The sequence below is a fragment of the Capsella rubella genome, unplaced genomic scaffold (genome assembly GCF_000375325.1).
Source record: "Capsella rubella cultivar Monte Gargano unplaced genomic scaffold, Caprub1_0 scaffold_7, whole genome shotgun sequence".
NCBI lineage: Eukaryota > Viridiplantae > Streptophyta > Magnoliopsida > Brassicales > Brassicaceae > Capsella > Capsella rubella.
In genome coordinates, this window is record NW_006238917.1 from 12,278,873 (window position 1) to 12,301,404 (window position 22,532).

The window sequence follows — 22,532 nt, forward strand, 5'->3', positions numbered from 1 at the left end:
TCATATGTAGTGGACCAGATCTCTTGGACGAAATCTCTTTTTTATTTTGATTTTGTCTTTTTTTTTTCTACGAGGGCAAAATCATTAATTCATAACTGCACACAATTATGAAAAGAAAAAATAGCATAAAAACCTACTTTTACCTAAACTATTTGCCAAAAAACCCACTTCTTGCTACCACCATACTTTCTACTAACAAAATGACTAACAAACCCTTCAAACATTCTAACACATTTCTTTCCTTTCGTTTCTCTATTTTGTATATTATTATTATTATAATATTATTATTACAACAAAAACAAAAATTTGGACCTCTCGCTGCTCTTTTTCTCTCTATAGTCATTGTTATCGGGGTCCCACTTTTTTTGCTGGGAGAAGAAAGATTTCTGTTTTTCTTTCGTTTTACTTCAAATTTGGGGGGGGGGGAGGGAGGTTTACGGTAGGAAAGCTATTGAAAGAGAGAAGATCGAGATTCCCCATCCAATGACTAAACTCACTGATGTCGTCTCCGACAAAACCAATGAAGAACCATGATAAACCAATCGAAGATGTTGCTTCGTCAAACACGGCGGCGATCTTAGTTTGTTCATCAAACCTTTAATTTCAGTTGCATCCACCGTTAACCATCTACTCAAAGCCTTGTTTTGTTTTTGATTGTGTTCTTATCCATCAGTTTCTGACACTCCTTAGGTTTCTAACGCTAATTTATATATATCTTTGTTGTATTCTGCAAATATGTCTCTAGTTTTTCCAGAATTTTATGAGTTCTTCTGAGGTATCCATGGAACTTTGTACATATGGTTATCATTTGTAGCAAACTAAACCTCCAACGAAAGAGAAGAAAGGGATAAGGATTCTGATTCATGGTCATGGTCAACTTCATATCTCAAAAGTAAATGCAATTTACCCCAATCATGGCTTTGGTGTTGCATTTTCTCTCATCTATGATCATTACAATATACTTTATATTTCATACGCTAAATGACCATATGGTCAAATCCGTGTGGAATCAGCAGTAACCTATTTAAGTTTTACTATTTAGGTTTAAGGGTTTAGTATTTAGTGTTTTTATTTAGGGTATAAAGTTTAGGGTTTAGGATATAGGATTTTTTTTGTTTTATGTTTAGGGTTTAGATTTTAGTGTTCAAAATTTTTTTAAATCCATGTGGATAGAATCGGTTGTTCACATATACATTTCTATTAGTGAACACGTGTTCAACTACATATGGATAACATAAAATATAAAAATTCATCAAAAATATAGCAAAATGGTCTTAAAATGTAGGAAAAATATAATCATAAACTATTGTACAAAAAAATATGTACAAAAAAAATAGATAATATTTTGACAAAAATTATCTATAGTGAAAACAAGAAATAAAAGAAAGTGAGAAGAGAATAGAAAGAAACTACAAATATTTTTCCTTCACTTCAAATCCGACGGTTGAGATTAGATGAACCCAAGTACTCTTTCAAACACAACAAAAGGTTATTTTCGTCTTACAATTTGACACTTCAGTCGAAAAGATGTGGGAATGTACACCTCTCTTTCGAAGTATGTTATCTTGCAAAGAAAAGCAAGCAAAGTAGGTTATTCAGCAATTCACTTTTATGAAAATGTCATGTTTTAAAAGAGTTGGAGAAATGACAGTTTTACACTTTTTAGTTTTGAAAAAGACAGCCCACAAAATTCTCTTAAATTTCTATATTCGAAATATCCAGACCCGAAAAACCCTATCCATCCAACCCGAACATCCGGACGCCGCAAGTAAAAAACTGAGATTACTTAAGAAAAACCGAAATCAGAAAACCAATTACGGTATTGGTTTAAATGTTATTACGCCTTAACCAATATCTTTTGCCCAGAAAAAAAAAAAAAACCAATATCTGAAGAAGGTAGAGCAAAATCGTGTGTGCATTGATCTGATAGAGCAGCAAGAATGACTACCGTCATTAAGAAAAGAGTTCGAATTCTATCAACAGGCCCCTCCGATGCGGTAATCTTCTTGCTTTTCTTGAATTTTGTCGTCCTAAAGGCTTTTGATTTTGGTTACCCACTTTGAGAAACCATCGAAATTCTCATCCTTTTGGTCAATTTTGATACAGGATGATCAAAGAAACCCTAAAACTCACGAGAATGGAGGAAAGGTTCAAACTTTAGGGCAAAGTAAGGTTGGTGGTAGTGATAATGTGGTAAAGTCTAATACTTGTTTCGTGTGTGATGGGAAAGACGATTGGGTATTGGTATGTTACGGAGAGGAATGTCCTATTGCTATTCATCAAAGCTGTGCATCTGATGAACCTGATTTCGATGAATTTGGGAATTTTTATTGTCCTTATTGTTGGTATAAGCGTGTGGTTTCGAAGTGTGTGGAGCTAGGGGAAAAGCTTATGGTGAGTGATAAGTCTAGAAAGGGATGTAGAGAGACTTTAGGAGGTGTAGATTTGGGAACTGAAGATATGGAGAATGTTGTGGAGGTTAATGTTTCACTAGGTAGAACATTAGCTAGTGGTGAGCATAGTGGGAGGGAAGGTGATGGATTGAATGATAAAAAGAATCAGAAGTTGAAAGAAGTTGCAGCTCAGACTCGTTCTCGGGTAAATTCTAAGGCGGGTGATACTGATTTGGATACGGGAAGAAAGCAGCGAGGGAGATTTGATGAGAAGAATCATGAAACTTCTGATGCTTTTATATCTAATACTGATGAGGACCATGAGGGAAGCAGTTCTGATGTAGGTAGGGAAACAAAGCCACAGAAAAGATGCGAAGATGTAAACCATGAAACAGCACAAGCGCACAGTTCTGTTGTGGGTGTCAAAACAAAAGAGAAGAGGAGATACAGTGAGAAGAACCAGCAAAACAAAACAGTTTCAGGAACTCATGAGCAGGAAGTCTTTGTTAATGATGAAGGAACAAAAGCGCATAATTCTGATTTGGGTGATGGAAGAAGAAGTGGGAAAGGATATTGCCATGAAAAGAATCAGCAAAACAAAGTGTCATCTCCTGAAAGATGTGAGCAGAAAGTTCCTAGGACGAATAAAAGGGTCTCACACGGCTCTGGATTAGCGGAGGAGAGATATCCGGAGGAAAGATATAGGGAGGAAAGGCATATTGAAAAGAACCAGCAAAAGAAAGTGTCATCTCCTGAAAGATGTGAGCAGAATGTGCCTAGGACCAATGAAAGGGTGTCACACTGCTCTGGATTAGGGGAGGGGAGATATCGGGAGGAAAGACATATTAAAAAGAACCAGCTTCCCAAAACTATTGAAACGGAAAGTCTGGCGACTGAAGTTTTCAAGGATCGGAAGAGAAAGCGAGAACGAGGAGTGGAGAGAGATCGAGATGAGTTTTATTTGGCGGAGAATCAATACATACAATGCCAACCTGATATGAGAAATGATGATGTGGCCTTTAATAAGCAAGAGAATGGTTTCAGAAATGATGAACGAGTAAAGCAAAAGTCTGTATCTTCTATTTCATCTACTGAGTCTACTAACAGTGTTAACGAATCTAATGTACCTTGTCAAGAGTTAACTTTGATCATCCACCCGAAGGTTGGTGTACAAGATAAACCTATTGAAGCACGACCTCTTCGCTCCATCTATTCAAAGAAACCATCTTTCCAACCTGAAAAATACGGACACAAAAGTTACCAGGAGAAGAATGGAGCTGTGTCTAATGATCCTGGACAAAGGTTTCTATTCATTTGGAACCTCGTGGCACTCAAATTTTCTTTAGCATAATGGATGTCTTTTGAAAGAGTCATAAGCAGCAACTAACAATTTTGCTTTCTTTCGATGTGCAGGAAGTTTGTTTTATGCAGTGACAAAAAACGTAAAAGACTATTTTGGACACAGGCAGAAGAAGAGATGCTTAGGGTATGAAACTTGCACATTCCTCTCTAGCCTACTTAGATTTCATGCTGCAGTCGTCTTGATCGTTTTGTAGTTTGGAATTTACACATTCGACGACTTTTCTTGAATCTTTACTCCTGTTTTAGTTTATCAGCTTTATAAAAACATCCAGGAAAGCTTGTTTTATCGTCTCCTAAGAGGCTGCATTTCCTTATCAGCTTTAATGCTATTGCTTTGTAGATGAAACTTCAAAACAAAAGTGTATTTCTCCGCGCATGAGATAAATAACATTGCTTGTCGCTGTCCAAATTAGAGTCTTGCTATGTAGTGCACAATAATGTGGGTTTGTCTCACTTCTTCCTGTCCTTTAGGTTGGTGTGCAGAAGTTCCTTGTAGGCAGGAATATTCCATGGCGCAAAATCTTGGAATTTGGTCGGGATGTGTTTCACGATGGACGTGCTCCAAGCGATCTCAAGGACAAGTGGAAGATGATGAACAAAATGGCTTGTGACACAGGGAATTGGGTAAGACACCAAACTGAAAGACAACCAAATTACTATGTGTCTGAGGTTAGTTCTGACTGAGCTTTGGGATTATACAAAGCATTAGAGCTTAGAAGAGGATAGGGCGTTGCATTTTTTTGTACAACCTTGTTCATAGTTTGTGAATTGCATTTGTATCATAAACTAATCCTACCTTCCCCAATTTGTATCTCCTCGCCAATTTAGAGAATAATACATAAAGAGTAAGATGAACTCGTGACACAAGTTTATGCTAATATTATGAACCAATGTTTATACTCTATCAATAATGCAAGACAAAGAACAAAACTATATTAAGTTCATTTCTTTTGCACTTGTTGTAAACAAGCAACATTTTCTCTAACTTTTAAAAGATAGAAAAAAAGTGTTTTTAAGATGGAAATGATGACGTTAGAAATTCCCGCCGGTGCATGGGTCCAAGTACAAACTCTTTAGTCGCCACGTGTCCCAGGGGAGTGACACGTACAGAGCCACCATCGTCCACTTTTTGGGCTTCTGTCGGCTTAAACTCTGTCTGATGCTTACTGAGTAGCAAAAAAACTAAAGAATAGCAATGGAGGTTCCCATAGGGTTTTTGGAGAAACTGTGGAGTTTTGTCTCTTTTCTTCCGTACTTCTTCCTCTTATTACTCCTCGGAATCACTAAGGGTATGTTATCATTCATTTAACCTCCTCTTTCTTTGTTTAATCGTTCCCTAAGGTTGTAGTAGAGTTTCTGCAGTTTGTTAGGTCCATAGTTCTCTAATATGTTCTTCTGCACTGTTCATATTAGATTTTTGACTAATGGAACACCTTATAAGAGACTTGGATTCATATTTATACTTAGCCCATAACAAATAATGACATTTAGCTGCATCAAACGTAGAGTAGAGCACTGTAAGTTATGTAGAGTATAAAGCTCTCACTCTTGTTTTGGTTTTGTTTATCAGCTCTGATTGTTGGTCCAATTTCATCTGCTATAATTTTGGTTGGCAATTCTTCTGTCATCATTGGTCTTTGGCCAGCACATTTCATTTGGACCTACTACTGTTTAGCAAGGTGTTTATCTATCATATTCAATACTTTTACTTTTGTAATTTTATCTCTGTTTGCACTGAACATCTTCGTTCTTGTGTTATCTCTAGAACCAAGAGAATAGGGCTGGTTTTGAAGACCTTGGCATTGGTATTGTTTCCTCTGCCGTTACTCCTCTGGCCAGTTGCTGGAATAGTAGGAAGTCTCTTTGGCGGAATCGCCTATGGGTTTTTCACTCCTCTTATGGCTACATTCGAGGCTGTAGGAGAGTCTGTTACTAGCAAATGCTACCATTGCTTTGTTGATGGTTCATTCTCCACTATTAAAGGGAGTTGTACTGTGGTTACGGACTTCACAGATTTCTGCTTCCATTCTTACTTCTCCTACATGGATGAGTTAAGAGAAATGGTTTCAGCCGATGTTGAACCCTTAGAGATAAGGTGAGAATAGCTCTGTTCTTCTGTGCCTGTTAAAGAAAAAACGAATCATTTGTTACACTTTACAGTGACGGCGTAATCTTATTTTCTTCCCAGGTTATCTCGATTACCCAGTTGTCTGCTTGCTAGTCTCATAGGTGTGGTGGTAGATATTCTTCTGATAACAGCTGTTGCTATTTACAAAAGCCCATACATGTTGCTTAAAGGATGGAAGAGGCTATTGGAAGACCTTGTTGGTAGAGAGGGTCCATTCCTAGAGACTGTCTGTGTTCCATTTGCAGGTCTTGCTATATTGCTATGGCCACTGGCTGTCGTGGGAGCTGTTATAGCTTCAGTTTTATCCAGTTTCTTTCTAGGAATGTACAGTGGAGTCATCGTTCATCAGGTGGACAGCCAGTACTTAAAATTCTATTCAATGTTTTCATTATCTTAACGAATGGTTTATAGCGATGTCATTGGGGTTTAAGGCTTCATTGAGTCTGAATCTATGTCAAAACTGAAAAGGATTTGAAATAAAACTAATTAACTCTTGAGCTCCTCTGGTCTTGATTTTTTGCTCTTTGTGATATAGTTTACCATATCTGTGACAAAGTTCTGGCCATTTGGGATACTTCATGTTAGCTTAATTGCAGCTTAGCCAGATAATTTGTGTAATCTAGTTATCTGACATAAAAATTCTTGAGACTTGCAAGACACTAGAATGTATCTCTTGTACACCTTAGAATTTCTCAGTTAGTTCCTAGATATTGATAATTTCAGGTTGGTTAGGAGGTCCTTATCTTTTAACTGTTTAATAATTTTTTCAGGAGGACTCTTTCAGAATGGGGCTTAACTATATAGTCGCTGTGGTCTCACTATATGAAGAATATGTTAATGATTTACTCTATTTGAGAGAAGGAACTTGCCTGCCAAGGTATCTAGTGGGGGTTCTGTTCCATTATCGTTTCATCTCCGTGACATAGACCATTTTATTCAGCGATGGTTGATTATTAATTTATGACTGTAAAGTATATATGTTTGTGGCAGCCAGGCCATGCTATAGGAAGAAAACAGAGACTGGTCATGGTAAGAAAATATTAGGAGAGAGGAAGAATGTTGATCTAAAGAGCAAAAGAAGCAGCTCCCTGGGTTCGAAGCTTGTTTCAGAACAATCGAGGACACTGAAAAGAGCAATCACACTATATAAACCAGTTCAGGTATAATACACCTTTATTTTCTTCATATATATTTTGACTCTATAAAAGAATCTCTAATAAGGTGAGTGAACATCTTGTGTCTCTCTTTGAAGGTATGGGAATGGTTGTTCAAGTCATGTGAGGTGAATGGAAGGATACTTCTTCGCGATGGCTTGATAGATGTGAAGGACGTAGAGGAATGTCTTGTCAAGGGTAATTTTAAGAAGCTCTATATCAAACTACCTGCTTGGACTGTATTACAATGTCTCCTTGCATCGGCTAAATCAAACTCATCTGGGTTGGTGATCAGTACGTATACTTGATGAGATCTCTGCACAAATTCTTGTAAAAACCTTCTTTTTCCCCCAACATGTAGACTTATGATTTTGTGATGAATTTCTCGCAGCTGATGGCGTGGAGTTAACAGAACTAAACAGCCCAAGAGACAGAATATTTGTTTGGCTTGTTGGGCCGTTACTAATAATGAAGGAGCAGATAAAAAACCTGAAGCTTACTGAGGATGAAGAGTTTTGCCTAAGGAAATTGGTAATGGTATGCAAAAACGAAAGAACCGAGGACTGGGATAGCACCGGGTTCCCGTCAAGCGATACAGTAAGAAAAGCACAACTGCAAGCCATAATTAGAAGGTATGTATAAAAACATCAGCAGATTAATTTGGCAAATCTTCTTGAGTTACTTCTCTCGTTTTGTGAATTGAGTTCCCATGTGTTGATTCAGACCATTCTTCATAGAAAGTGAGAGGCTTTTTTGCAAAGTTTGGGATGATTTTCTTGATCCTGTTTTGTATACTCATTGAGTACTCTGTTCTTTTCCATGGCAGGCTGCAAGGAATGGTAGCATCAATGTCAAGAATACCAACGTTTCGACGTAGATTCATGAACTTGGTTAAAGTGTTGTACATAGAAGCTCTTGAAATGGGCGCCTCAGGTAATCGTGCTGGTGGGATCCTCAAACCCAACAGCAACCAAACAAGGAATCTCGATCGGACTGAAACACCGGAGATGGATGTTGTATAAGTAGTTGTTACGGTATTTTATCTTTTTTCGTTCGTCCTACACATCAGTCTACCTCTGGGTTCTGGTAACGTTGTTTCAGTGGTATTTTAGGATTTGATATATATTATGAACTATTAAAGTGCTTTTTCTGTGTGTTTATGATATTGAGAATTCGAAAGTTTCAACGTACTCTGTACATATCCGTTGTTGGTTTGGTTTCCAACCGAAGTAAACGTCTTGGCTGTATGCATTACATTAAATCGGTAATCAGCAAAAGGAAGTGTGAAGACTCGGACACCAAACGTGTAGATGCATTCTTAATTAACTAGGACTGTCTTAGGTGGCGCGAAGTGACAAAGAATTGAGATAATAACAATTACATGATTTTTTCAGCTACAAAATAACATCGGTTGAATCTTCGATTCGAGAACTTTAAACAAAGTCGTTTCACTCAATTTCGATTCTCCGTTATTGTTATTGATTTATTCACTGTTTCGACATATATTAATTTTGGCTAATTTCATATAGTTTAAGTTGGAATTTTGAACTTTTAGCGAATTTAAATTGTTTTTGTAGAGTATTTTCCGTTTTGTCGTCCTCATGTCGTTTTTATTAAATAATAGTTAAGAGAAATCGATGAAAAATAAATTTCTCAAACAGTCTATGATTTTGGCTGGTAAGATGGGCAACCGAAGATGAACATTAAAAATATTATTATATAGAGAATTTGTTATAGAAATGTCTATTTTGAGATACCTTTTTCTAAAATGCCAACTAACATGACAAGTAAGCATGTGAAGGTCAAAGAGGTAGAAAAATAAATAAGTTGCCTTGAATCGTGAAATAATAAGACATATGTACTGGAAAGCTTCCACTTCAACAGTCATTTAACTACATCTCTTATTCAGAACTAAGCTTTTAGAATCTCTCTTGTTCCTTAAGCAAAAGTTGGTTCATAACATCTTAAGGAATAAGAGAGATTCTAAAAGCTTAGCTCCCTCTTAACCCTAGTCTCTCTTAGAGATTAAGGTTAATTCTTGGGGCTTGGTTTCACATTAGCATAAAGACCTATATTTATATACGCCATGATACAACTTATAATTAACCTAAACGTTAAAACCAAAACACCTAACCCTAATGTATTAATTAAAGTAAATAATTAAACTACAATATCAAAACCCAAAACACCCAACTTCATCACTAACATCAACCATAGTCACGTATCACATACCCACTGAAAGGATCAACAACAATGAAAATGTGAAATCATTATGAATGGCTTCTTTAATCATACTACCACCCTATTCTATAACCATTTTTTTAACCAGCTTCGTCTAGAATATCAATGAAGCTTTAAGAACACAAGATTGACAAAGTAAAACTCACTTCATTAGCTTAAGAAAATTACTCAAAACTCAAGCTCTCAATCTCTCTTAAAACTCATAGGTTTACCACACCTTGGCAACTCTATATTTATAAGAAAATCCTCAAGCTAATTTCCTTTATCACAATAGGAAATATAACATAGTTCTAGAATTCTTTCTAAAACACTTAACTAATCATAACTCGATTAGGAAAAGGGTTTACTTGCTCTCTAAGCCATCTTCTTCTTCAAGCTTACTCCAACAATCTCCCCCTTAAGCTTGAAATCCTTCTTTGACAAACTGTGAACTCCAATGTGGTCTCTCATCTCTTTGAACTTGTTTTTATCAAGTGCTTTGGTTAGAATGTCAGCTCTTTGTTCCATCCCTGGAACATGTAACAATTCTACTTGACCATTTTCCACACATTCACGAATAAAGTGATACATTCGATGAATATGCTTACTACGACCATGGAAGACCGGGTTCTTGGTGAGTGTGATTGCAGACTTGTTATCAACCAGTATTTTCGCCCTCTCACATGTTGTTCCTGTAATCTCCGCAAAAAGATCTTGTAACCAAATCGCTTGCTTAGCTGCCTCTGTTGCAGCCATGAATTCAGCTTCGCAAGAAGACAGTGCTACGACTTGTTGTTTCTGAGAACACCATGTCAGAGGACACTCATTGAAATAGAACACATGACCAGCAGTATTTCTTCCATCATCAACATCCACAGTATGACTACTGTCACTGTAACAGAGCAAACCTAAATGACTTCCTTTCTTAAAGCAAAGACCATAAACATACCTTGAAGATATCTAAGGACTTGTTTAAGTGCGGCTCCATGTGATTCTCGTGGTTCTTGCAAATACCTACTCAAAATCCCCACAGGATATGAGAGACCCGGCCGTGTATGAAGCAGGTACCTAAGACACCCAATGTTTCTTCGATATTGTCGCTCATCAACACGTCTTGGGTCTTTGTCTTTAGACAACTCCAGTCCGGATTCCATTGGTATAAGAACACTATTGCACGTACTCATCCCAGCTTCCTCTAAGATCTTCTTTGCATTTCTCTCTTGACTTTAAATGATTTCATCTTCTCCTTAAACACTTCGATACCGAGATAATATGTAAGTTTGCCTAGGTCACTCATTTCAAATTTTCTTGACATGCCTCTCTTGAAATCAAGTATCGAATCCAAGCTTGAACCTGTTACAAGGAGATCATCTACATAAACCACAACAACTAGAAGATGACCTTCTTTAACATTTTTCCGGTACAAGGAAGGTTCCTTAGAGCATCGCAAAAATTCCAACTCGCTAAGAATACTATTCAGCTTGATATTCCACGCCCGCGGTGCTTGCTTAAGTCCGTAGAGGGCTTTATGCAATTTATAAACCTTTTTCACTGTTCTTGATAATAAAACCCTCTGGCTGAGTAACATAGACGTCTTCTTTTACGTCTCTATGTAAGAAAGCAGCCTTAACATCGAGATGATGCACTTCCCAACCGTTTGACGCTGCCAATGCAATGATGAAGCGTATGGTTTCAATACGAGCTACGGGTGTAAAGACCTCATCGAAGTCTATACCATGCCTCTGTACGTATCCCTTAACCACGAGCCTTCCTTTGTATTTATTTATGCTGTTACCGAGTTTCGCTTTAGCTTAAAGACCCATTTCAAACCAATTGGTTTAACTTCAAAGGGTAAGTCAACTAAGCTCCTTGTCTTGTTCTTTGTTATTGACATGATTTCTTCTTCACACGCATCTTTCCAAACTTTCAGCTTACTCGCTTCTTTGAAGTCCCATGGTTCTTCATTAATGGCTAATAGAAGATGTTCTCCTTCTAGTTTAGCGAGAAGTACATATCGTTTAGGTGACTTGGCATTCTAACTTGTCTTTGCGATCTCCTTAGGGGTGGCTGAGCTGGCTGCGCTTCCTCCTCCACATTATCTTGCTCTTCCTCATTCTCTGTTTCGTTAACATCTTCTCCTCTTCTAACTCCATTGTTCCCAAATTCTCCAAAAGTAAGAGTAAAGGTTCCTGATTCTGAGACATTCCCTCTGTTTTCCACTTCCAGCTTTTGTGTTCATCAAAGACTACATCCCTACTAACAAAGATTTTCCGATTTGTTGGATCAAGTAGGCGATATGCCTTAGAACCGGGTTCTGTTCCAAGGTGAACAAGCATCCTAGACCGAACATCAAGCTTCTTTAGATGTGGAAACTCAACTTTGGCATAGCTAAGACAACCAAACACTCGTAGATGCTCAACATTTGGATTCTTCTTCTTAAAAGCTTCGTATGGTGTTTGATTTTCCAAGACTCTTGTTCCCACTCTATTGATGATATAAGTTGCATGTCTTACAGCTCTCCCCATAGGTAATTAGGCATGCTCATGTGTTTCAAGATGCTCCGAGTCATTTCCAGAAGTGTCCTATTCTTCCACAACACACCGTTTTGTTGTGGTGTGTAAGGTGCAGTTAAATGCCTTTTGATGCCTTTTTCAACACAAAAATCTTGAAAGTCTTGAGACACAAATTCTCCTCCTCTATCGATTCGGAATGTTTTAATAGCAACACCGGATTCTTGTTCTACTAATGCTTTGAATCCTTTCAACTTCTCAAACGCTTCACTCTTTTCCTTCAAGAGAATTGTCCACATATAGCGAGAAGTATGTGAGCGTTTCCTTCTCAAACGCTTCACGCTTCACTCTTGTTTGCAGCTGTTAAAGGTGATATCGGTCCACATAAATCCCCATGAATGAGCTCTAATTCTTGTGATGCACAATAAGAAGTTGCTTTCGGAAAGACTCTTCTTGCTGGTTTCCCAAGTAAACAAGAAGCACAAGTCTCTTTATCTTTTGACACATTAGCAATTCCAACAACTAACTCTTTTATTACCATTGTTTTGATGGTTTCAGGGCTGATATGTCCAAGTCGAGCATGCCACAATGTCGAGTTGTTTGTAGCAAGTAAACACTTCATGTTATCAACTTCCAATCGCACCTTGTACAACCTGTTTCTTGATCGACTCGCTTGCACCAACAAATTTCCAGCTCGATCATGTATAGTGAGATAGTCCTCTTTCATTCTAATGTCGCATCCGGAATCTGTAGCTTGACCCAAGCTAATGATTTTGCTCTTAAGATCCGGTATATAGTAGACATCCGCCAGCACTTTTCTTTCTCCTCCTTTGGCTATGAACGTGATCGATCCCTTCCCTTTGATGTCTATCTTCGAATCATCTCCAAAACGTACTTTTCCGGTAACCATTGGATCAATCTTACAAAACCAAGCATGATTCCCTGTCATATGATTACTATCACCATTATCAAGATACCAAAGATATTCGGAGCAATCATCATAATCTTGTGGCTTCACATTCTTCTCATTGAGTTACACTACTTCATGCACCATAAGAGACTCGGCTTCGTTAGTATCATCTTCTTCTTGGGGATTGTGAACTTCTTCTTGTGCCTTGATCAACTTTAGTAAACGATCTGGAAAATTGGATGCATAGTGACCATTTTTATCACACCGGTAACACGTCACATTGATTTATCCATTTATCTCTTTGTTGGTATCCACCACGACCTCTTCCTCTTCCTCTACCACGGCTCCAACCTCGTCCTCTACCTCCGTGCTGATTAAACTCTTGTGGCTGTGTGTCGGAGTTACAATACATAAGCTTGTTCGAACCGTCTTGTAAATCCTCTTCATCACAAATTCTTTCCTCATATGTTTTCAATTTCCTAACAATGTCTTCGGATGTTGTTGTCTTGAGATCAAGTACTTGCTCAAGAGCACCAGTGATGTGGATGTACTTCTTTCTTGGTAAACTCTTAAGAAACTTCTTAACAATCTTCACTTCATCAATGGTTTCACCCAAAGTTACGGATTTAGTGGATATTTCAGAGAGCTTCCCAACAAAGTCGTCGATCATATCGGTCTCTTTCATCTTTAATCTATCAAATTCAGCCATAAGAGTTTGTAGTCTCGCTTCTTTGACTCGATCAGCACCAAGGTTTCTTGTTTTGATGGAGTCCCATACGACTTTAGAGGTGTCGAGGTTTCCAACTTGCAAAATCATCGATTTCGGTGTAGAATGAAATAAGAGGGCCCGTGCTAAGTTGTTCTTGTCAACGTCTGTTGATCCAGGCTTAACTGTTTCCCAAACCTTGTGCACTTGAAGAGCGACCTTCATCCTAATCGCCCAGACGGTGTAGTTGGTTTGGGTGAGCAGCAGACATTGAATAGACGACGGCACACTTTCTTTTGGTTTGTTCGATGTCTCAACTAATTCACTCATGCTTTCTCGTGTTTGATCTCGGAACCTGGAGGCTCTGATACCAAATCGAGAATATCCATGAAGCTTTAAGAACACAACATTGACAAAGTAAAACTCACTTTATTAGCTTAAGAAAATTACTCAAAACTCTGTAAGATTGTATGTAATCTCCTTGAGGAGTGAGTATCATTGATGAATGTTTATATAGTGTACAAGAGTATCTTAACTACCAAATACAATCTATACAGTTATAAAGATTTGGATATATTCATATCTAATCTAACACTCCCCCGCAGTCGAAGCGGGAGGTTGACGGACGCTTAGACTGGACCGAAAGTCGAGGAACAGTGGTGACGGCAAGCCTTTAGTGAAGATATCCGCGTACTGATGAGCAGAAGGGACATGAAGGACACAGACCTGGCCTAAAGCAACACGTTCTCGAACAAAGTGAATATCGATCTCGATGTGCTTCGTCTGTTGATGTTGAACCGGATTGGAAGAGAGGTATACGGCACTCACGTTATCACAATAAACTAGAGTTGCCTTAGCAAGAGGTAGATGGAGCTCAAGGAATAAGTTCCGTAACCACGTTGTTTCGGCAACAGCATTTGCGACGCCTCGGTATTCAGCTTCAGCACTAGACCGAGAAGCCGTTGGTTGTCGCTTGACAGACCAAGAGATTAATTTATCCCCAAGAAAAACGCAGTAGCCCGAGGTCGAGCGTCGAGTGTCGGAGCAGCCAGCCCAATCGGCATCGGAATAGGCAACCAAACCATCAAGCGAGGAGCGATGCATCTGTAGTCCATGAGTAAGAGTGCCTTTGAGATAGCGTAGGATCCGCTTTAAAGCCGCAAAATGTTCAGTTCGTGGATCATGCATGTAAAGACAAATCTGTTGCACGGCATAGGAGATGTCGGGTCGCGTGAATGTGAGGTATTGAAGAGCACCGGCCAAGCTGCGATACAAGGTAGGATCATCGACCGGAGGGCCAGCATCAGCAGGTAATTTGGACTTTGTATCAACCGGAGTTAGACAAGAAGTACAGTTTGTCATCGCCGCACGTTCGAGAATCTGAATCGCATATTGACGTTGACTCAAAAATAGACCGGAGTCAGTCCGAGTCACCGCAATGCCCAGAAAGTAATGAAACAGGCCGAGGTCAGTCATTTCAAACTCGTCACTCAGCGAAGAGATAATGGAGCCGAGAAGGCGCGGTGAAGATGCGGTAAGGACGATGTCATCGACATAAAGCAAGAGATAAGCCAGCTCCTTATTACGTGAATAGACAAACAACGACTGATCACTCTTACTTTGGGAAAATCCAATCTTCTTAGCATAGGTGGCAAATCGATTATACCAAGCACGCGGTGCTTGTTTAAGACCGTACAGCGACTTCCGGAGCAAGCAAACATGATTGGGCCTTGTAGGGTCGACAAAACCGGGTGGTTGGTGCATGTAGACCGTTTCCTCTAGATCACCATTGAGAAAGGCGTTCTTGACGTCCAGCTGGTGAAGAGGCCAATCACGAGATACCGCAACGCCGAGCACCGCACGAATTGTAGCTGGTTTAACCACGGGGCTGAATGTCTCATCACAATCGACACCGACTTGTTGAGAGCGTCCATTGGCAACGAGACGGGCTTTGTAGCGAGCAAGGTTTCCGGCTGCATCATATTTATGCCTGAAAAGCCAAAGACAACGAATGATATTAGTAGCCTCTGGGCGTGGAACAAGGTCCCACGTTCTGTTTTTAATTTGGGCATCGATCTCCGAGGCCATGGCACCATTCCAGTTAGGATCCTTAGCAGCCTGTACATGAGAAAACGGAAGAGGAGAAATAGAGGAAACATTAAGAGTGAGCCGTTGAATTGGCTTAGTAATGCCACTCATGCTCCTCGTGGTCATGGGATGAGACGGAGGGGGGTTATTTGGCTGCAGTTGTGGCTGTGGAGGTGGTGGAACCTGAATTGGAGTGAGCGATGGGAGAGGTGGAGGTGTAGGTGTAGGAGGAGGAGAGACAAGCCGAGAAATGGGAGGTGGTGTGGGTGGAATATGAGCTGGTGGTTGAGCTTGTGAGATTGGTGGTGTCGTGATAGAGGAAAATGGGAAGACGTGCTCGGCAAATATGACATGGCGAGAGAAGATGATCTGACGAGTGGAGATATTTAAACACCGATACCCACGATGATCTTGTGGGTATCCGAGAAAGACACACGCAGTGGACCGCGGTGCGAGTTTGTGAGCTGAGACGGGAAGAAGGTTGGGATAACATAGACAGCCAAACACACGGAGATGAGAGTAAGAAACTGGTTTGTTGAGTAAGCGAGTGTAGGGAACCTCATTGTTAATGGCTGAAGAGGGGATAATGTTCAGCAGATATACAGCGGTGTGGAGTGCTTCGACCCAATACGTGAGAGGCATGGATGCTTGGACAAGTAAGGTACGAACCACATTGTTAATCGTCCGGAGCATTCGTTCGGCTTTGCCATTCTGCTGTGAGGTGTGCGGACACGAGAAGCGAAGAGTGGTTCCCTCCGACGCCAAAAAATCCAGCATGGCTCGGTTGTTGTACTCCCCACCATTATCACATTGTAAAGATTTGATTGTGCATTGAAATTGAGCCTTCACATAAGCAGATAAGTTTATATATCTGCTGAACACATCACTCTTTCTTTTTAGAGGATACACCCAAATAAATTGAAAATAATGATCAAGGAAAAGAAGATAATACTTTATTCCACTTAAGCTTGAAACAGGAGATGTCCATAAATCAGAATGAATAATTTCAAAACGGGAAGAGACAAAAGAATTTGAAGAAACAAATGGTAATCTTGTGTGTTTACCCAGCTGACAAGCATGACACATCGAAGAATTACTGATTTTATTAGTGGAAATGGAAGGAGAGGAGGCTGAAAGAAGACGAAGAGCTGAACTACTCAAGTGACCCAACCGTTTGTGCCAAACGTCATGTCCTGTCGAGCCTGTGGTAAGAGCAAGAGAAGAGGCATCCGTGGCAGGAAGCGTTACTGAATAGAGAGGTCCAGGGCTGTTACACCGGAGCAGAGGAGTTCGAGTTGGAAGGTCCTTAACAGAGAAACCAAAAGGGTCAAACTCGATAGTGCAATGATTATCAGTTACAAAACGGCGAACTGAGATCAAATTTTTGATAATAGAGGGACAAACAAGGATGTTGTTTAATTTAAGAGAGCGAGATAAGGAAGGAATACTCCCATGACCAGTGTGAGTAACAGGTGCTACGGTGCCATTTCCGACCTTAAGCAGAGGAAGATTGCCTGAATTAAAAACAGAATGAAGGGTACCTTGATCAGCCGTGACATGAGAGGTTGCGCCCGAGTCCATAACCCATGCGGGATCATACGGATCTTGAAGGCTCATTGTGCTGAATGCATTAGCCAACGCCGTTGGTATGTTCTCCGGAGAAGTCACCGTTGGAGACGTTTGCGCAAGATGAGCTTCGTATGGACGAGGAGCTGGGCCAAGAATACCACCAGAGGGACGAGGTTGTGGATGCGGGTACGGAGGTGCAGCAAATTGTGACAGCCCGGGGTAGTAACTCGACTGATGTTGCTGTGGTGGTGCGAATGCATAGGGATATGGAAACGGAGTTCCATAAGGCCAAGACTGTTGGGGTGACGAGTTGTTCCACGAGTGAGAACTGTTGTTGTTGGAGCAACCACCTCGGTTCCGGTTGTTGTTGTTGTTGTAGCGGCCACCGCGTCCACGTCCACGTCCACCGCGGTTGTTATTGTTGTTGTAACGGGGCTCTTGGTCAGATTCCGTGTACAGCACGTCAGGGCTGGAGTGATGATGCGGGCTAGTAGCAGAGGGGCGAGTGATCTTCTTAAGGCGGTCTTCCTCCATTATGAGCATCGAACGAGCTACTGCAAAAGAGGGAAACGGACTCTTGTGTTTAATGACATTGATAATTGAATCAAATTTGTCATTTAACCCATTTATCATATGCATCACAAGAGTACGCTCAGAAAATGGTGAGTCCACATTAGCGAGGAGATCGGATAAGGACTTCAGCTTCTTGCAGTAGTCATGGATGCTGAGATCACCGACTGTGAGGTTGCGAAGTTCATTGTCAATTTGCAAGGCACGAGCTTCCTTATTGTCCCGAAACAGATTCTCAATAGCAAGCCAGAGGTCGTGAGCAGAACATTTTGTTTTAAGAACGGTGTCGAGGATGGACTCAGAGATGGTGCCATAGATCCACATCTTGACAAGGCCATCACGTTCCTTCCAGGAAACATCAGTGGGTGACGACGGGGAAGACGAGCCATCGATGTGTCCCGACACACCAAAAGTGAGACAATGTGTCTCAAAGAGCTCTCTCCAAGTATCGTAATTGAGTTTCTCCATGTCCAGCATAATAGGAATGTATGCACGGATCTGAGAGATGCCAAAGGGTTTGTCATTGGTAGGATTCATGACGGAGAAGAAGAGATGACAAAGAGTAAGAGAACGAGAGAGCTGAAGAGAAATAAGAAAGGAGGAGCAAGCGGAAGAGAGAGGAGCAGGATCGATTAAGGCGACGGCTAGACCTAAAATTTTGAGGAGGTTCTAGGTCGCAAATCTGATACCATGTAAGATTGTATGTAATCTCCTTGAGGAGTGAGTATCATTGATGAATGTTTATATAGTGTACAAGAGTATCTTAACTACCAAATACAATCTATACAGTTATAAAGATTTGGATATATTCATATCTAATCTAACAAACTCAAGCTCTCAATCTCTCTTAAAACTCATAGGTTTACCACACCTTGGCAAGAAAACCCTCAAACTAATTTCCTTTATCACAGTAGGAAATATAACATAGTTCTAAACTTCTTTCTAAAAAACTTAACTAATCATAACTCGATTAGGAAAAGGGTTTACTTGCTCTCTAAGCCATCTTCTTCTTCAAGGCTACTCCAACACTTTGATCTCAGGTGTATGGTTCCTCATGACTGCAACAATTTCCATTAGAACAACTAGAGCTCAAAGCTTCACACAAGAAAACCAGTAACCTAACTATATACAATTAAATAAAAAATCGATGATGAAGGATCAACATTGGGAACCTATGAGCAACGACGAAAGAAGCAACGGAATTGGAAGTACGATAGAGAATTCAAGGTCGTGGAGAAACACGGCGGATGAACAAGCTCGTAAATGACGAGGATTCCATGCTCTAAAATTTCATTAGGGTTAGTTTAGTTATTTTATGCATTACTAGGGGTATCATCGAAAACGAACTAGTGGAAGGGTAATTTTAAAACGGGTAATGTAAAAAATGTATTTTTGAAATGTCCATATATAATAACAATTAATTGTATATTCATATTTTTATTTTAGAAATTTTCTAAGAAAATAATATAAATAAGTAAAGAAATTTTTGAGCAAAATCAGATAACTAAGTTTTTTAGAGTCTTCTTTTTTCATCGAAATAAAATTTATTAACTAGAAAAATCATTATGAAATTGTTTACCATCCAAAGAGGAGGATTTGAAAATCTTGTCTAAACTTGGATAATTTTCATAAATACTACAAAATGGGGAATTTTCAAAAATACCATTATTAATTTTATTTTTTGGCAAAATACCACCAAAATATATTTTTTTCAAAAATACTACTAAAAACTAATTTGTTAACATTCAAACTAAACCCTAAATCATAATCACTAAAGCTTACCCTCAATAACTATACCTTAAATATAACAATAATCAACCCAAACCTAAAAAATAGATTAAATACTTTCAAAAAACATTTTTATATGTTTAGGATATTTTTGAGAAAATAATTTTTTTGGTATATTGAAAAAAATATAGTCATATTTTTGGGGTAATAGACAAATTGGGTATGGAAAATGATTTCCAAGCATTAACAATGGCTATGCAATATATGCGGAGTCACGGTCATTGAAACATTATATTTGAAGGTGACTGTAAACAAGTCATTAATATGCTAAAAGGAAAAGTTTAAATTTTTCATACTTCAATTGGTTTCAAGAAGCTAGACATTGGCAATAAAGCTTTGGCGATGTTCAATTCCGCTGGACACTAAGATCAAATAAGCAAGCAGCTGATGCTCTTGCTAAGACTCCCATTAGGGATAATTTTTAGTTGTATCATCATTTTGTTCCTCTGTTTCTTATCCATGTTATGCATTGAAACCATGTAAAATTATTAATCTAATAAAATGCAGAAATGACAAAAAAAAGTATGGTATTTTTGGAAAAAGAAAATTAAACATGATCATTTAAGGAGTTTTTCTTTAAACTTCTACCATTTATTTATATTTATTATTTGACGAAGAAAAATATACTGAATGGAATGGTTATAAATTTAATATTTTTGGAAGGTTCACAATCGCTACGTTTAAACTTCTAACTGTTTCTTCTAACCATTTATTCTAACCATTTGTTTCATCCGCTTATCCGATTAGTAGTGAAATGGGCGATTAAATTTCGAACTTCCCTTAAATATGTTAGTATGCTACCAATCAAACCAAAATGAAACTGGAATAATTGATCATAATAGATATTAAACTATAATTTTATAAATCCTACATTTTATTTATAACTAGAATTTAACCTGCGGTACACCGCGAGAAGATATTTTAAAATGAATTATCTTTTAAATTTTGTTTGGTATATAAGATTGTACTACTGTATTTTGATTGTTAATTCTATAATTTAACCCGTGAAATATGGCATGATAATTTATTTGTATATAATCGTAATTTGATCAACTTAACTAAATAAGTCTAATATTCAAAATAATGAAATGATGTTGGCATAACATCTTTCGTTTAAATAGTCTAATTTCAAATTAAAATATTTTATGAGCTTGACTATAGTAGACAACCCGTAAAAACATATATTTATAACTCGTTCCATCACATGACCCGTGCTACACAATTATCAATACTACTTTAATACATACATTTTTGTATAGATTGAGTAATATACGTCCCTTTTCAAAAATTCAAATTGTAACATATGCAAAAAATTATATTTTTACTATACACCTATGTTTTATGTAATAATATAATTTTCACAAATAATAAGTTTATAAAAAGATATTGGAGAAATATTTGATTTATTAGGGAGAGATTTTAGAAAATTTTGTTAAATGTAATAAATATTGATTTCCAAATTTGCAACTTTATTATGATTTAATTACAAAATTTAACTTAAAGTTTTGTTATTTATTCAAATGGCAAGAAGTTAATTATGTAAATAATACAAAATAAAAGATTATAACCCAAAATGTACTTCAAAAATGTTAATCATATATATAAAAGTAAGGTTTCACTCTCTCCTTATTGGTGGAAAAACATTTTTAAAAAAACGTATATATATATAAGTAAATGTTAATGACAATCATTCAATACAAAATTTGATTACACCATAAGTTATAAACAAATGGCAAAGAAAATGAAAGGAGTTAATTAGATATATAAAAATGTAAGGTTTCACTCTCTCTTTATTGCTCCATTTGATATTTTTTTTATATAAATTTAATATTTATTTACCAAAAAACACATTTAATCATATACATTAATTCATACGTTGAATACATACTTTACTACTAAAATGTAACTGAAAATTATATAAATTTTCAAAGACTATTGGTTTTCTTTATTGAATTTCAATTAAACACACTATAAATTATAATAATGACTCATCTAATTTAATGAATTTAAAAATGTAACTTACATCACTTCTTATCATATAAATAGTCATTCTCACATCCTCCTCTATCATATCTCATATCTTCATTATTTTCTTTGTTTTTTAAAAAACGTTCTTGCATGGGGTGAAAACTCAATTAAGATGTCATTGTAAGAGTTTGATTAAATATTTAATTTAAATTTTTGTTTTCAATTTTATTTATTTTTGTTTATATGTACTTTTCATTTCTTCATTGTTTTTATATATTTTTAAATGTAATACATATGTATAATAATATTTTATGGTTATAAGAAAATTATTTTATTGATGGGATTCAACAATATTGAATTCCGACCATTGTACAATATGAAAATCAAGCTAAAGAAACCATCTTCATTCTTTTACTTTGGATGTTTCTTTCTTTCTCACATATTCATGTATATTTATTTTAATTTCAAAAGTATGTAATTTTTTCACAAAATAAATTTTTGTTATATAATTATGAAACCAATTTGTAAGACATTATTTTAAGAATAATGATCCTTATATTTAGTTTGTGATTCAATATTTAATAATATAAAGAACATTATAATTTTTGTTAACATTCCATTTTATACTTGATTTCCTATCTAAAAAACAATTTGGTATTCAATTTTGGGAATTTTGTCTTCTATGCCAGTTTTGAAACTCAATCTTCTCTAAGTGCCATTTTTGAAAACTCCTTTCAAATCCTGCCACAAAGAGTTTAGTATGGACGATTTTGCCCTCAGGTAAATGTTTTGAAAAAAACAAAATCAAAATAAAAAAATAAATTTTGTCCACAAGATCTGGTCCACTAGATCTGGTCCACTAGATCTGATCCGACATAACTATTTCGAGTCTAGTCCACCAAAATTGGTTCGTCGAATGTTGTCCATCTATAGAGAAATGAATCTTGTCCACCATAAACGCATCACTTGTTTTATCATGTGGTCCGTCGAATCAGATCCACTTGAACTGTCAGCCGAAACAAGTCTACTGGATCTGGTCCGTCAGAATTAGTCCACTGGATCTGGTCCGCCGAATTTCATCTGCTGGATCTGGTCCGCCGGAATTCGTCTGCTAGATCTGGTCCGCCGGAATAGCTTGTTATTGGAAGAAGAAAAAGAAGATGAAG

General features: G+C 37.7%; 3 protein-coding genes across 4 annotated transcripts; 2 read left to right on the forward strand and 1 right to left on the reverse strand.

Annotated features, from left to right (window-relative positions):
• Positions 1–1,847: 1,847 nt before the first annotated feature.
• LOC17878931 lies at positions 1,848–4,612 on the forward strand. The gene is made up of 4 exons (XM_006283244.2): positions 1,848–1,997; positions 2,107–3,695; positions 3,807–3,879; positions 4,227–4,612. The coding sequence occupies exons 1-4, from the start codon at positions 1,941–1,943 to the stop codon at positions 4,437–4,439; spliced, it is 1,932 nt and encodes a 643-aa protein (XP_006283306.1). The 5' UTR covers positions 1,848–1,940; the 3' UTR covers positions 4,440–4,612.
• Positions 4,613–4,754: 142 nt separating this feature from the next.
• Positions 4,755–8,227, forward strand: LOC17877661 (uncharacterized membrane protein At3g27390). 2 transcript variants are annotated; one of them, XM_006286103.2, is made up of 9 exons: positions 4,755–5,044; positions 5,326–5,434; positions 5,521–5,850; positions 5,944–6,232; positions 6,654–6,760; positions 6,878–7,043; positions 7,136–7,331; positions 7,429–7,669; positions 7,864–8,227. In XM_006286103.2, exons 1-9 carry the CDS (start codon positions 4,951–4,953, stop codon positions 8,057–8,059), a joined length of 1,728 nt encoding a protein of 575 aa, XP_006286165.1. In that variant the 5' UTR covers positions 4,755–4,950; the 3' UTR covers positions 8,060–8,227. The 2 variants fall into 2 exon arrangements, with proteins under 2 accessions (XP_006286165.1, XP_023634398.1); XM_023778630.1 differs by lacking the exon at positions 7,864–8,227 and having other exon boundaries at positions 7,136–7,320; positions 7,429–7,518.
• A 3,877-nt stretch (positions 8,228–12,104) lies between these two features.
• LOC111829414 lies at positions 12,105–13,713 on the reverse strand. Its single transcript, XM_023778506.1, has 2 exons — positions 12,999–13,713; positions 12,105–12,709 (listed from the first exon to the last, which is right to left on the reverse strand). The coding sequence occupies exons 1-2, from the start codon at positions 13,711–13,713 to the stop codon at positions 12,105–12,107; spliced, it is 1,320 nt and encodes a 439-aa protein (XP_023634274.1).
• Positions 13,714–22,532: the final 8,819 nt, after the last annotated feature.

Excerpts from the sequence above, each read along its gene's own strand:
- LOC17877661 (XM_006286103.2), top strand. The coding sequence starts at position 4,951 with ATGGAGGTTCCCATAGGGTTTTTGGAGAAACTGTGGAGTTTTGTCTCT. Across the intron at positions 5,851-5,943 it reads GTTGAACCCTTAGAGATAAG|GTTATCTCGATTACCCAGTT; the intron begins GTGAGAATAGCT and ends TTTTCTTCCCAG. Across the intron at positions 7,332-7,428 it reads CTCATCTGGGTTGGTGATCA|CTGATGGCGTGGAGTTAACA; the intron begins GTACGTATACTT and ends AATTTCTCGCAG.
- LOC111829414 (XM_023778506.1), bottom strand. The coding sequence starts at position 13,713 with ATGAGTGAATTAGTTGAGACATCGAACAAACCAAAAGAAAGTGTGCCG. Across the intron at positions 12,710-12,998 it reads TGGTAGAGGAAGAGGAAGAG|GGAATCATGCTTGGTTTTGT; the intron begins GTCGTGGTGGAT and ends ATCATATGACAG.
- LOC17878931 (XM_006283244.2), top strand. The coding sequence starts at position 1,941 with ATGACTACCGTCATTAAGAAAAGAGTTCGAATTCTATCAACAGGCCCC. Across the intron at positions 3,696-3,806 it reads TCTAATGATCCTGGACAAAG|GAAGTTTGTTTTATGCAGTG; the intron begins GTTTCTATTCAT and ends TTCGATGTGCAG. Across the intron at positions 3,880-4,226 it reads CAGAAGAAGAGATGCTTAGG|GTTGGTGTGCAGAAGTTCCT; the intron begins GTATGAAACTTG and ends CCTGTCCTTTAG.